Genomic DNA, 15348 nt, shown 5'->3' on the forward strand with positions numbered 1-15348 from the left:
TGCTGTTTCCCCATCATGAAACCAGACTGAGAGTCATCAGTAATTTGTAGTAAAAAAGGTACTTATAATGTGCCCCCTCTGTTTTTAGGATATCAATGCAAGTTATCTTTTCGAGAAGCCCAACATCTATTGCCATTTTGCACGAGGAATCGGAGATCCCCAATATTTCCCGGTTGATAACTGGGGTTCATTAATCAAGTTGTTGCAGGAAGCCCTGGATACCTACAATGAAGTGAATGCAGCCATGAATCTGGCAAGTACTTCCCTAATACAGTAATGTTTATCCATACATTATCAAATTAGAATGATGAAATAAACTAGATTAGCATTTCCTGAAGGAAATACTAGTGCTTGCAAAGTAAAAAAGAAATATTTACAGTATATAACAAATATAAGTAGAAATAATTAGATAAGAAGTATAAGTAAAAGATCAGAAAGATATGTAATGCATGCGCAGAGAGAGAAGGGAGGTAGAGGAGAGCAAAGCCGAGCCAAGACCTACACAACAAAGTTTGTACGTTAAGCAGTTCTTGAGGAATTAATCCTGGGAAAAAAAATTAAAAATAAGCCTAGGAATAACAGTGCTAGGGAGAATGTTAATGTTTAATTCTGTGTCTAATGTTACATTTTAGAATGTACTTGTATTTCCCTGCTTGTGCTAATGTTAGCATGTGTTTTCTTTGAGTCTGTTATCACTGAGTCTGTGTGTTATGTATAATTGCCTGTGTAGAGTTCCCTGTCTGTTATCTGTCCAGCCTGACCCAATGTGTTGATGTAGAGACTAGACCCCCCTGGAGTTTCACCATCTGTATTCAGTGATTTCCCTTTACATTCTTCAATAAACGACAAAGAGCCAGAGAGAAGCCTGCACATTGCTTCATTCGCTACAGTATAGTGCTTTGTTTTGCTAGAACTATAGTAAGAAGCCTAGGAGTAACAGTAAAGTGCTTTGCTTTGCATTGCAAGCACTATAAGGAAGAGCAATCATTATTTGCTGGTAATTGTACACACGTAATGATTGTAAAAGTATGGTCGTTTACATTTATAGCCTCTGTGTTTTTTGTGTGTAATCCTGGGTTTTGGTAACAGGTGCTGTTTGAAGACGCCATGTTCCACATCTGCCGAATCAACCGTATTCTGGAGAGTCCACGGGGCAATGCTCTGCTGGTGGGGGTAGGAGGCAGTGGGAAGCAGTCTCTCTCACGGCTTGCAGCCAGCATCAGCAACCTGGAAGTGTTCCAGATCACCCTGAGAAAGGGCTATGGCATCCCTGACCTAAAGGTGCCCCACCCTGGGAACTTTCCTTCTTTGTGCACATCCATCAGATTTTACCATGACGTGCATGTTTCTGTTCATTCTTGTAGAGTTTCATGTTAATTGTTTTGTTGTGTATTCCGCCAGAATAGAAAAGTCTAAATTATGCTAGATGAGTTTGCCCTGTATCCCAAAGGTAGATGCTCACTGTTTTCAATCAGCTGCATTGCTCATGAATTTACAGTTGTGTAGTCTTGTGATCATATTTTTTTTATGTAGGATGCCAATAAATGCTGTTTCATTCTTTGCATTGTTTCATCCAGCAGCAGTGCTGAATTACATAGTAAGCTTGTAATCAGGAGCCTTGCCTAAGAGGAGTAGTAAGGAAAGATGTGACACATGTAGTCAAATCATAAATCTTTTGTGACTTTGGCAGCCCACCCACCAAAAAATGAAATACACAGGAGAACCTCCAATGAAATTCCTGATCTAATTCTGTGTCTTCCTCAGCTGGACCTCAATGCCCTGTACATGAAGGCAGGGGTGAAGAACATTGGGACCGTGTTTCTGATGACCGACTCCCAGGTGGCTGGGGAGGAGTTCCTGGTGCTCATCAACGACCTGCTGGCCTCGGGGGAGATCCCGGGCCTGTTCGTGGATGATGAGGTGGAGAAGATCATTGGGGCCATGCGTAATGAGGTGAAGAACGTCGGCTTGCAGGACACCAGGGAAAACTGCTGGAAGTTTTTTATCGACAGAGTCAGAAAGCAGCTAAAGGTGAGATCATGTCATGTAGCGCCACATGTTACATAATAAGTGTGTATTTCATTATATACTTCTAAAGTGCAATGAAGTGAAAAAGATGAACTTTGTGTCCGTACGAGTAAAATCAATGGCAGTATTTCTCACGATAATGTTGAATAACTGGACTAATATTGTTTAAGAATGCAGTGTTCTGTTTACCCCATACATTGGCCAAGATATTGTACTAGGTAATTAGGAAGTCAAATAAAAATACAGAAAATAAAGTGAGGCTAGTATTCTCACAGATGTTGATGGTTCAACCCCTCTGTCCTTACATTGGTCTCCAGTATTTAATCATAATTTGTGGTGGACTTGTTTGTTTCTGTCTATCTCTGTCTCAGGTCATCCTGTGCTTCTCTCCTGTGGGCTCCACTCTGAGGGTGCGTGCCAGGAAATTCCCTGCGGTGGTCAACTGCACCTCCATTGACTGGTTCCAGGAGTGGCCAGAGGAGGCGCTGGTGTCTGTCAGCGCTCGCTTCCTCGACGAGACAGAAGGCATTGTGGTGAGCCTATTTACTATTTACGTTTATAAACTATTCTAATTAACTAAATGAATAGTCTGAAATGTGTTGCATACATTTATTTACTTTGTTCTGTAGATCTGCTTGTGTATTTGTTGTTAGTTTGTATATTCTTTACTATGGAGAGTTAAAATACATCTTCTCCATTGTTTCAGCCGGAGATTAAGGAATCCCTCAGCCAGTTCATGGCTTACGTTCATAAAACAGCGAATGAAATGTCCAAATCCTACTTATCGTCCGACCGCCGCTATAACTACACCACCCCCAAGACCTTCCTGGAACAGATCAAGTTATATCAGCACCTGCTCAGCATCAAGAGGTCTGAACTTCTCTCCAAGATGGAGCGCCTCGAGAACGGTTTGACCAAACTGCATGATACATCTGAACAGGTAAACTGACACAGAGCGGTCACGGTATGAAGCTAGACTGCTAGAACAGTCAGTAATTTAAGTTCAGGATATCGCACTGAAAATATTGCATTAAAATATCTGCACTGTATGCATGATCTTGAACACCAATCAAGATTCATCCAGATGACTATCCCACAATGTACCAAAATCCAACAATTTTAGGAAATCAAGTCAATAGAATCCATATTTGAAACGGATCATGGATCTATAATGATCATCATGCTTTGGCCCCTTGTGCTCTGATGACAGGTGGATCACCTGAAAGCAAAGCTGGCACTCCAGGAGGTGGAGCTGATGCAGAAGAATGAAGATGCTGACAAACTGATCAAGGTGGTAGGCGTTGAGACAGAGAAGGTCTCCAAAGAGGCAGCCATTGCAAATGACGAGGAATTGAAAGTACAGGTCATCGCTAAAGTAAGCGTGCTCAGAAACATGTCCTTTCACAAAAGAAAAATAATGTAAATAGCTTTGTTTATTTTTATAGTGAATGGCACTGTACAAATGAATACAAGTGGATTGAATAAGTGCCCAAATATAAATGTAAATGATATGGGTTAGGGAACTGTCTGTGCTAGTGAGCTGTGTGTGGTCGGGTCTACAGTAGTGTGCTTGTGTGTGTGTGTTTAGAATGTCGGGGAAAAGGCCAGGTCTTGTGAGGCGGATCTGGCTAAAGCTGAGCCTGCCTTGATGGCTGCACAGGCGGCCCTGGACACTCTCAACAAGGTTAGTGTCCATCTACGTCTGCTCAGGCACATCTGTTTGCTTCTATCCACTATCAGTCATCAGTGGGGCATATACACAATGAGTTAGAGACAACCATCATTATATGACTGAAAAACACTTGGTGTGTATTTGTGACAGAACAACATTACAGAGTTGAAATCGTTCGGCTCTCCCCCTGAAGCCGTGGTCAACGTCGCCGCTGCAGTCATGATCCTTCTTGCCCCTGGCGGCAAGATCCCCAAAGACAAGAGCTGGAAAGCTGGTAAGATTATGATGGCCAAAGTGGATTCCTTCCTGGAGCAGCTGATCCACTACAAAAAAGAGAGCATCCCAGAGGCTTGCATTAAGGCTTTCGCGTGAGTCCAGCTCTCAGCCCACAGATCCCACAGTTCTCCACACAGTCATACACTTCAATGGAATAAGTCCTCTGTTGGACTACAAACTTAATTATCTTGTTTTGATGTCTCCCTCTCTGTCTGTCTGTCTGTCTGTCTGTCTCGCTCTCTTTGTCTTCCTTAGGCCTTATAAAACTGACCCTACGTTTGAGCCAGACTTTGTCAGGTCCAAGTCCATTGCGGCTGCAGGGCTGAGCTCTTGGTGTCTGAACATTGTGACTTTCTATGAGGTCTTCTGTGACGTGGAGCCCAAGAGACTGGCTCTGGCCCAGGCTAACGCCGAGCTGGCCGCTGCACAAGACAAGCTGTCCATCATCAAGGCGAAAATAGCGGTGAGCAGCAGGGAGAGCATCCCACTCAGGACTTAACCCACATAAGAGCTCCAGGCAATGACACTTGTCTTTCAAATTGGGGACTTTTAAGGAGGCAGCGGTGGGGCTCATTTGAATGCTCCCAGGTGTGGGGCAGATGTGATGCTACTTTTTGGATCTTTTGCTTCCATTCCAATTCCATATGCACTTTTCACTCTTGTTCAGGAAATATTAAGAGATATCATGCAATTGCAAAATTGTTGTTTGTGTGAGTTATATACCATGTTCAGAAAGGCATGTTTGAATTTGGCGATATGGCAGTAGATGCTTTGATGAGAAATGGATCTACCCCTTTTACATCTTACACATGAGCAACATGCAGATACTATTATGTGGATAATAAAGAGTGATCTTGCCTGGGGATTTATTCTTAGTTAGTAGAATATGTGAACATTGTCCCCACACACGGCAATGTGACCTAATGTTTCACTTGCAATATGTAGTCAATACAGTTTTGTGAACACACTGTACTGAGATGCAATCACACTGCCAGACCACCTCTCACAGTTCCAGTCATTTTCTAACCACAACATATGCTGTTCATTTATAACTGTTTCTATCCAGATACCGATCGCATATTAATGAAAAGGCCCTGACTGTTCCTGACAACCAAAAGCTGTTTATGATTTATGTTCATAAATGGTTTTCTCTCCTTAGCAATTAAATGCCAACTTGGCTAAGCTAACAGCAGCTTTTGAGAAAGCAACATCAGACAAACTGAAGTGTCAACAGGAAGCTGATGCAACCAATCAAGTTATCTCTCTCGCCAACAGGTAACCTGCAGACTCAAACCTATTTTTTTTTTTACTTCTCAGATATTCATCAAGTCAACTATATTCATGTTTTAGTTTCCATGTTTAAAAAATGTGTTTGTGTTTGACACTGAAAGATTGGTTGGTGGTCTTGCATCTGAGAAGGTCCGTTGGTCTGAGTCCGTGGCTGAGTTTAAGATCCAGGAGAAAACACTGAGTGGTGATGTCTTGCTCATCACAGCATTTGTCTCTTATGTGGGATATTTCACCAAGAAGTATCGCACAGACCTCATGGACAAGTACTGGATGCCCTACCTCAATGAGCTAAAGGTATCTCAGAAGGACAATACATGCCGCAGTTGTGTCCCTAGCAGGGTTTGAATGAACTGATAATCACAAGCACAGCACATAATTCACCACAATTGTAGTACATACTGTTTTCAATCACCAAAGTATTTGCTAAACTCAACTCTTCCTCAGGTGCCCATCCCCATCACAGAGGGTCTGGACCCTCTCACACTGCTGACAGACGATGCCGACATCGCAGCCTGGAGCAACCAGGGCCTGCCGAGTGACCGTATGTCTATTGAGAACGCCACCATCCTGTGCAACACGCAGCGCTGGCCCCTCATAGTTGACGCACAGCTCCAGGGCATCAAGTGGATTAAGAACAAGTTTGGAAATGACCTGAAAATCATCAGGCTGGGCCAGAAAGGGTGAGATCTCCTACCGTCTCAATTATGCAACTTCACTAACAAGCTAACAAGCTACGTTATAGATGAAAATGTTACAGATTCCCACTGATGGAAACTAATGGCCCAGTAGAATAAGAGTCTACATTTTTTTCTTTAGTAGTTTTGGAACTAGTTTTGTTTTGTACTTTTGTAAGGCAAAGTATAGTATAGTATTATCATTCACAAAGACTAATGAATGCTCTCTTCCTTCCTTCCTTCCTTCCTCGCATCCTCCCTTGTGTGTTTTCTGCAGTTACTTGGACGTCATAGAGATGGCTGTGTCTAATGGAGACACCTTGCTGCTTGAGAACATCGGTGAGTCTGTGGAGCCAGTGCTGGACCCTCTGCTCGGGAGAAACACCATCAAGAAGGGAAAGTAGGTGGCACCAGTACGCTCATGCCCATTCACATAATGTTCTGTTTCATATAATAACACCACCTGAATCTTTGTAGGTACATTCGGATTGGAGACAAGGAGGTGGAATACCATGCCGACTTCCGTCTCATTCTACACACCAAGTACTTCAACCCCCACTACAAACCAGAGATGCAGGCACAGTGCACAATGATCAACTTCCTGGTGACACGTGATGGACTGGAGGACCAGTTGCTGGCGGCTGTAGTGGCCAAAGAGAGGCCTGACCTGGAGGAGCTCAAGGTAAATCAGACAATAATTAGAGTCATTATGTCATTTGGAATGTAATAGTTTCATAATCAGTACTTGGATTTCAATATTAAACCATGATTAAGCATTGTGTGCAGCTGTTAAATTCAGTACATTTCCTTTTAAGACTGTTTCTCCCAGTAATAATGACCTGAGGTTAATGTGTATTCCAGGCAGAGTTAACCAAACAGCAGAACAACTTTAAGATCGTGCTGAAGCAGCTGGAAGACTCACTGTTGGCCCGTCTCTCAGCTGCCTCTGGAAACTTCTTAGGAGACACAGCACTGGTGGAGAACCTGGAGACCACCAAGTGCACAGCCACAGAGATCCAGGAGAAGGTAGACCCTTCCACTTTAATGTGTTAACACACATGTTGGATGATGTTCCTCACTCTGAGTGACTTTGGCCAGTCTATCTGTTGAGAGCAGTTTCAAAGCAGGCTCTGGAGAGGACTGTAACAGGTCTATCGGTCCTTTTTCTGCCTTTTCTTCCCTATTAGGTGCGAGAGGCCAAGATCACTGAAACTAAGATCAACTTGGCTAGAGAGAATTACAGACCAGCCTCCATTAGAGCTGCACTGCTCTACTTTATCCTTAATGACCTCAACAAGATCAATCCAATTTACCAGTTCTCCCTCAAGGTAGGTTCTGTTATGGCTGACTATATCTGTATTCACTTTTGTCTCACTTTGTCTGGAATTGACAGTTCGCAAAACTCCTCCCTAGAATGGCCCTCGTCCAATCATACCTTAGCAACCGCTACTAAGAGAAGAGGATCCGACAAATTTGAGGGTGTGAGCAGCATGGTGAAACGGTGTTCCTACGGGACTTGTAGATCTGACATAGGGCTGAACGATTAATTGCATTTGCGATTAAATCGCGATTTTCTAACCGCAACGTCAGCGATTACAACGTGGTCTAAAATTTTTTTTTTTTTAAATGGTACATTTTGCACACAGTGTTTAAAAAGTGCATGCCTTGTGTTTATACTTACAATGACTTTGTTTAAATTACTTAAATGCACAGTGGCAAAGCCACCGATTTGTTGTTCTTGTTTCTGTAATGAGCCGTTAAATAAAAATGTAAAATGTGGGAAAGAATATTTTACACTAAATGTATCTAATATTGTGTTGGTCATATTTAAATCATTCATTACGTTTTGTTGGGGTAAAAAAGAGGATAAAATTTAAAAAAATCGCATATTAAATCGCAATCGCAATATTGGGGGGAAAAAAATCGCAATTAGATTATTTGCCCAAATCGTTCAGCCCTAATCTGACACAAGGTACCCTGAGATATTAGAGGGACGCGTAGTATTTTTCCGCATTTCCAAAGCCCAAAACACAGGAGGAAAGGTGCAGGCTCTGGATTAAACAGTGTGGGAGACCCCACTCCCAACTCAATATATCAAAGATCAACAAACACACATATGTCTGCTCCAAAGTAAATTAAGCTGCTTGCAGCTAGCTATCTAGCGAACTATCTAGTTGAGAGAACACCCCCAAACAGTTATGGTTCATGTCAACTAGTATTATTACCACTACTAGTACATAACTAGTCTCTCCAACAAATTAGTTTATGTTAAAATCAAAATGTTAATGTTACCGTCTGTAAAATTGCACGCTGAGCTATCCTAGCTAGCGATAGCAAACGCCAGCAAGTTGCAAGGAGCTTATTATACTGTATCAATGTTGAACAAAACGTTTTTTATTTTAATCTTTGTAGCATTTTGTGAATGGGCAACCTACTCCTGAGTATCCCAAGGTATGCATAAGGCACAACCTGAGAGCAATAACCTGGCGATCTGATACAATCTGATGCTTTCAGCAACATGCACACACATCCCTTGAACAATAATGTTACCAGCAGCTATCTTGCTCCACACTGTTACGTTACTGTACTGTATCGTGGAGATATTACTCCACAAAGACTCACTGACACTGACAGATATAGCGCTTGTCCCCGTCCTCGCCATGCTTTTGGGTTGACATTCCTGGGAGTTTTGTCGGACGTAGCAACAGTATCTAAGGGGGCGGGGCTTTTGCGAACGGTCAATTCATTGTCAACTATAATTGGGATGTAAATCAAGGCATGTCAGAGGAGTAGTGACGGTGTTTCTGCTGTGTGTGTGTGTGTGTGTGTGTGTGTGTGTGTGTGTGTGTGTGTGTGTGTGTGTGTGTGTGAATGCACAGGCCTTCAGTGTGGTGTTTGAAATGGCCATCATGACCACTGAGCCAGCTGAGGAGGTGAAGCAGAGAGTTCTGAACCTGATTGATGAAATCACCTACTCAGTGTTCATGTACACCAACCGCTCACTGTTTGAAAAGGACAAGCTGACGTTCATCGCTCAGATTTCCTTCCAGGTAAACCTGTGGCTCGTGTGGAGGGAATGGTCAATATATAACCTGTAAGACATGTTACCTACTCAGTATGCTTTGACCGTGATTATTGTCTTCCCCCAATAGATTCTGGTAATGAAGAATGAGATTAATCCTGTGGAGCTGGACTTCCTGCTAAGGTTCCCCTACAAAGTAGGATTGGGATCTCCTGTGGACTTTTTGTCCAACCAGTGCTGGGGTGGCATCAAGGTTTGTGAATAGTTTTCTGAATGAGAAGTGACTTCCTGAAACACTGTTGACTAGCAGCAAGTTCAAGCTCTTGATTCCCTCAGGCCTTAGCTGAAATGGACGAGTTCAAGAATATGGACCGGGACATAGAGGGCTCGGCCAAAGGCTGGAAGAAATTTGTGGAATCTGAGGCTCCGGAGAAGGAGAAGTTCCCTCAGGAATGGAAGAGCAAGATGGGCCTGCAGAAACTGTGCATGATGAGATGCCTCAGACCAGACAGGATGTGCTACGCTGTCAAGTACAGTACTACCACATCCACATCCACGATTTGCATTTGCTCTGTTATGCATGAATTCTCCTTCACAAAATAAATGTTCGTGTCATCCTGCAGAAACTTTGTTGAGGAGAAGTTGGGCACCAAGTATGTGGAGGGCCGCAGTGTGGAGTTTGCTGTATCCTATCAGGAGAGCAGCTCCTCCACCCCTGTCTTCTTCATCCTCTCCCCTGGAGTCAACCCGCTCAAGGACGTGGAGGCACTTGGTGGGTCTTAAGACCTATTCACAGTTTAGGTTTCAAGTACCGTGGTCCAAGTTAGATGGCAACTCGTCTCATTTAGCTAAATCATACCTGCTCCCACACACACTGAATGGATGTCTGTTTTTCCATGCAGGTAAGCAGTTTGGCTTCACCTTTGACAACCTGAAGTTCCACAGCGTGTCTCTGGGTCAAGGTCAGGAGGTTGTGGCGGAGGCTGCGCTAGACCAGGCTGCTGTGGAGGGACACTGGGTCATTTTGCAGGTATCTACATAACACTATTTATCATAAATTCATAATACCAAACCTAAAATTGATGGGCCACAAATATGGTGTGGATATCCTCTGAAGAACAACCGTGTGTGTGTGTGTGTGTGTGTGTGTGTGTGTGTGTGTGAACTCAGAACATCCACCTGGTGGCTAAATGGCTGAGCAGCCTGGACAAACGCATTGAGCGCTACAGCATCGGCAGTCATGAGGACTATCGCGTGTTCCTGAGCGCCGAGCCATCTCCCACACCCGAATCCCACCTCATCCCACAGGGCCTGCTGGAGAACGCCATCAAGATCACTAACGAGCCGCCCACCGGCATGAATCCCAACCTGCACAAAGCCCTCTATCTCTTCAACCAGGTGAGCTCCTCCATAGGTCAGACCAGTGGGTCTGAAGACCCTGTTTTTAATATGAATACTCAGACATCGTAATAAGTATCTTAATTTAAGCAGTTACATTCTATAGTTTCCAAGAACCATCTGGAGTCTAATGTAGTCAGAAGCTTTCAGAGAAGCCTAGTGTTTTGTGCAGTGAAGGGTAGTGTACAGTCTCTTCTCCTATACTCCTATACTCATTTGGATGGGTATGGATGAGGAGGCTGCTGCCTGACAGTGCCATGGGCATGTGCTGCTCTCTGCAGGACACTCTAGAGATGTGCTCCAAGGAGTCGGAGTTCAAGGTCATCCTCTTCACTCTGTGTTATTTCCACGCGGTGGTGGCTGAGAGGCGTAAGTTTGGTGCGCAAGGATGGAACAGATCGTACCCCTTCAACAACGGTGACCTCACCATCTCCGTCAACGTGCTCTACAACTACCTGGAGGCCAACAATAAGGTGCAGCGCTCCCTTTCAGTAGCGCATTGCAACTGAGATACACCCTGAGCCATTACGATTTACACAAGAGCTGTAAATATGGAAACCTCTATTTATGTGCAACTTACTTCTTAACTGAATGTTCTGATCATTAATACCAGTGTTGTGGTGATTGTAAAACAAGCATTTTCACAGCTTTTATTGCATAAGTGCATCATAGAGAACGTACGGTTCCAAGAAACAATGAAGAATTAAAAACATTTCAACAAAAAGCATTGCCTAAAGCTGAAATCATTGTTTGCTGTGCTGGGCAGGTACCCTGGGATGACCTGCGCTACTTGTTTGGAGAGATTATGTACGGAGGCCACATCACAGATGACTGGGACAGGAAGCTGTGCAAGACCTACCTGGAAGAGTACGTGGGCCCTGAGATGCTGGAAGGAGAATTGTGTCTGGCACCTGGCTTTCCTGTGCCACCCAACTCCGACTACAAGGTCAGTTCTCCACTCACGTATAAGGCACTGTGCACCCTAGAATCTACTACACAAAAAAAGATATATATTTGATACATCAATTCATCTTATTTGATTACTTTACCTTCTGAGGGTCAGGAAAATAGTGTTAATGTACCAGCATCTCAGAATCCACACACACACCAACTGTGTTTAGAGTTAATGGGAGATTTCTCTTCTGTGTGGCCCAGAAATGTGTGCTGATTAATTTGTCTGATCTTGTCTAATCTTGCATGTGCTGTTGGCCTCAGGGCTACCATTCCTATATCGAAGAGGTGCTGCCAGCGGAGAGCCCCTACCTGTACGGCCTGCACCCCAACGCTGAGATCGGCTTCCTCACCGTCACCTCGGAGAAGCTGTTCCGCACCATCCTGGAGCTGCAGCCCAAAGAGTCCAGTGCTGCAGGAGGCGGGGGAGTGTCTCGGGAGGAGAAGGTAGGTCTCATCACAAAGCCCTGACGCCAAGCCATGACCTTTCACTGACCAAGCTTCACTCTGGACCATCCTTCACTCATGGAAAGTCCAAACACCCAACGACAAAACCGACAGGCTGAGATTCAAGACTATAGTTGTTCGAAGAGATGTGTGTGCAGGACCATTTTGCAGTGTGTTGCCATGGGTATTGAACCATTTCTCCTTCAGGTGAAGGCCTGTCTGGATGAGATCCTGGAGAAGTTACCCGACAGCTTTAACATGATAGAGATCATTGCCAAGGCAGAGGAGAAGACTCCCTTCATCATCGTGGTGTTCCAAGAGTGTGAGAGGATGAACAACCTGACTATGGAGATGTCCCGCTCACTCAGGGAGCTCAACCTGGGTCTCAAGGTCTGCATGCTGCACCTCCTTGCCTTGTTATGGAAACACACGCCACCTTTTAGTGTGAAGCTTAAGTGTTAACAGAAATGAGCACAAGTCATCATAGTGTGTGTAATTATAGTAGAGCGTCATCATAGTGTGTGTAATTATAGTAGAGCGTCATCATAGTGTGTGTAATTATAGTAGAACGTCATCATAGTGTGTGTAATAGTAGAGAAAAACTTAAATGAAAAAGACAAATAGTTGAAGTAGCAGAAGTAATACCATGACATTCTTGCCACTGAGGACCAGAGTCAGACAGCTCACACAAAATCTAATGTCCTCAACCGGTCATTCAAATGCAGAGGTTATGGTGACATAGATCACATATAAATCTCTGTACCTTTCACACGCAGGGTAATGCCTTACTTGTATGTATCAAGAAGAGATCACATAGTCCCTGCTGTCCAGCCAGCCCACATCAGATGTGTCACTCGAATTGCTTGATGCCACTTTCAAACCTCCATTATTTTGAAATCAATACCGTAAGTGTGTTTGGTTCTCAGGGTGAGCTGACCATCACTACAGACATGGAGGAATTGGGGAATGCCCTATTCTTGGACACAGTGCCAGACTCCTGGACCAAACGGGCGTACCCGTCACTGCAGGGTCTGGGAGGCTGGTATGCTGACCTGCTTCTCAGGATCAAGGTAAGAGCAACACGCATGAAGATGTCAATTCAGTTTCCTTTCACACACACACACCTAGTTAATGTTACTACTTTTTCCCCTACTCTTACTTTTTTCACAATTTTGTATGTATGCATGCCCAATCATAGAAGTAAAGGTAAATTCGTAAAACAAAATGTTGATCATACCCTTTAAACAAAATTCAAGTAAAAATGTAATTTTTGATCATCACAAAGGATCTTTCTGAACCAACTCCTATCTCTGTCCTCAGGAGCTGGATGCATGGACGGGGGACTTTGCCATGCCCCCGGCGGTGTGGCTGGCCGGTTTCTTCAACCCGCAGTCCTTCCTGACGGCCATCATGCAGACCATGGCCCGCAAGAACGAGTGGCCGCTGGACAAAATGTGCCTGGCTGTGGAGGTGACCAAGAAGAACCGCGAGGACATGACCACCCCGCCCCGAGAAGGAGCCTACGTCCACGGCCTGTTCATGGAGGGTAGGTCCCACACTACTTGCATCAACGCCAATCTCATTGAAGACCCTGCTGAAACCCATAACGTCATGCAGCTGTTCACTTAGATGCTTCTAAGCTGCAACCAGGTGTTTTTATCGTGGGAATTGGAGATCAGTATTAGAGTGTTTTGCAACCAAACAGTATTATATACTCTGTGCAAGTAACATAACCAGGGCCCAGACCCACAGGGGAGGGGTCTTCAAGAATGACCAGCGGACTATACACTCGCACTTACAGTGGGGAAAATAAGTATTTGAACCCCTGCCGATTTCGCAAGTTTGGCCTCTTGCAAAGAAATGTGTGATCTATAATTGTAATGGTAGGTGTATTTTAACAGTGGGAAACAGAATATCAACAAAAAAATCCAGAAAACTGTATTTTATAACATTTATGACTTAATTTGCATTTGATGCAGAAAATAAGTATTTGAACCCCTAGCAAAACATGACTTAGTACTTGGTGGAATAACCCTTGTTGGCAATCACAGACGTCAGACTTTTCTTGCAGTTGGTCACCAGGTTTACACACATCTCAGGAGGGATTTTGGTCCACTCCTCTTTGCAGATCCTCTCCAAATCCTTAAGGTTGCGTTTTCAATGGGAGGGAATGAGGTTCAAGCCCAATATTCCACATTACATGGCCCCATTCATAGTCCCCTCGATGCAGTGGAGTTGTCCTGTACCCTTGGCAGAGAAACAGCCCCAAAGCATAATGTTTCCACCTCCATGCTTGACGGTGGGGATGGTGTTCTTGGGGTCATATTCAGCATTCTTCCCCCTCCAAACGCGGCAAGTCGAGTTGATGCCAAAGAGATTGATTTTGGTCTCATCTGACCACATCCTGTCTCCCAATCCTCCTTAGAATCATTCAAGTGTTCATTGGTAAACTTCACACGGCCCTGTACATGTGCTTCCTTGAGCAGGGCGACCTTGCGAGTGCTGCAGTACTTCAAACCATTACGGCGTAGTGTGTTGCCAATGGTTTTCTTGGTGACTGTGGTCCCAGCTGCCTTGAGATCATTCATTACATTTACATTTACATTTAGTCATTTAGCAGACGCTTTTGTCCAAAGCGACGTACAAGGGAGAGAATATTCAAGCTACGAGCAATAGAACCTGGTGTAACAATAAATAAATACTACATTACATAAGAAATATAACAAAATTAAATAAAAAAGAAAGAAAGAAGTGCAGAAATGTAACTGCTGTAATTGCAAGTTACGCACTAGTCGAAGTGCCAGTTAGGACAGGAAGTGCTCTCTGAAGAGTTGGGTCTTCAAGAGCTTCTTAAAGGTAGAGAGGGACGCCCCTGCTCTGGTAGTGCTGGGTAGTTCATTCCACCAACGTGGAACTACAAATGAGAATAGTCTGGACTGCCGTACTTGCACAGACGGCACTGCCAAACGACGCTCACTAGAAGAGCGCAGCATCCTGGGTGTAACATTTGCCCTTACAAGAGCATTTAGGTAGGTGGGAGCAGAACCATCAAGCACTCTGTAGGCAAGCATAAGTGACTTGAACTTAATGCGAGCAGCTACAGGCAGCCAGTGGAGGTCAATAAGAAGCGGGGTGACGTGTGCCCTCTTCGGTTGGTTGAACACCAGACGCGCCGCCGCGTTCTGGATCATTTGTAGTGGTTTCACCACGCAAGCCGGCAGGCCCGTTAGGAGGGCGTTGCAGTAATCAAGGCGGGAATTCACCAAGGTTTGCACCAGCAGCTGGGTGGCATACTGGGTTAGGTACGGCCTGATTTTGCGGATGTTGAATAGCGCAAAGCGGCAGGACCTAGAGACAGAGGCAATGTGGTCCGTGAAAGTCAGTTGGTCATCAATAATGACCCCGAGGTTTCTTGCTGTTTTGGATGGAACAAGAGACAAGGAGTCAATATTGATGCTGATGTTGTGGTGGATGGCCTGTTTGGCTGGAAAGACCATCAGTTCCGTTTTGGCCAGGTTCAGCTGAAGGTGGTGGTTTTTCATCCATGTGGATATATCAGCAAGACAGTCCGAGATCCGCGCCGAGACAGT

General features: G+C 44.4%; 1 protein-coding gene across 1 annotated transcript in view; it reads left to right on the forward strand.

Moving 5' to 3' along the window:
* LOC105908585 (dynein axonemal heavy chain 17) overlaps positions 1 to 15348 on the forward strand; it is a 38015-nt gene that overhangs the window by 20219 nt on the left and 2448 nt on the right. Inside the window, exons 52-79 of the mRNA XM_042703140.1 lie at positions 89 to 253; positions 1090 to 1281; positions 1765 to 2031; positions 2400 to 2561; positions 2735 to 2968; positions 3239 to 3403; positions 3617 to 3712; positions 3851 to 4068; positions 4232 to 4439; positions 5136 to 5251; positions 5368 to 5560; positions 5711 to 5946; positions 6218 to 6340; positions 6418 to 6622; positions 6802 to 6966; positions 7128 to 7268; positions 8820 to 8990; positions 9093 to 9215; positions 9299 to 9492; positions 9586 to 9734; positions 9865 to 9992; positions 10133 to 10360; positions 10642 to 10833; positions 11127 to 11306; positions 11576 to 11758; positions 11966 to 12148; positions 12685 to 12828; positions 13079 to 13304. Of these exons, the coding sequence (XP_042559074.1) occupies positions 89 to 253; positions 1090 to 1281; positions 1765 to 2031; positions 2400 to 2561; positions 2735 to 2968; positions 3239 to 3403; positions 3617 to 3712; positions 3851 to 4068; positions 4232 to 4439; positions 5136 to 5251; positions 5368 to 5560; positions 5711 to 5946; positions 6218 to 6340; positions 6418 to 6622; positions 6802 to 6966; positions 7128 to 7268; positions 8820 to 8990; positions 9093 to 9215; positions 9299 to 9492; positions 9586 to 9734; positions 9865 to 9992; positions 10133 to 10360; positions 10642 to 10833; positions 11127 to 11306; positions 11576 to 11758; positions 11966 to 12148; positions 12685 to 12828; positions 13079 to 13304 (4987 nt within the window). The remainder of the gene's footprint in view (positions 1 to 88; positions 254 to 1089; positions 1282 to 1764; positions 2032 to 2399; positions 2562 to 2734; positions 2969 to 3238; positions 3404 to 3616; positions 3713 to 3850; positions 4069 to 4231; positions 4440 to 5135; positions 5252 to 5367; positions 5561 to 5710; positions 5947 to 6217; positions 6341 to 6417; positions 6623 to 6801; positions 6967 to 7127; positions 7269 to 8819; positions 8991 to 9092; positions 9216 to 9298; positions 9493 to 9585; positions 9735 to 9864; positions 9993 to 10132; positions 10361 to 10641; positions 10834 to 11126; positions 11307 to 11575; positions 11759 to 11965; positions 12149 to 12684; positions 12829 to 13078; positions 13305 to 15348) is intronic.

This window comes from Clupea harengus, chromosome 23 (genome assembly GCF_900700415.2).
Source record: "Clupea harengus chromosome 23, Ch_v2.0.2, whole genome shotgun sequence".
Lineage (NCBI taxonomy): Eukaryota > Metazoa > Chordata > Actinopteri > Clupeiformes > Clupeidae > Clupea > Clupea harengus.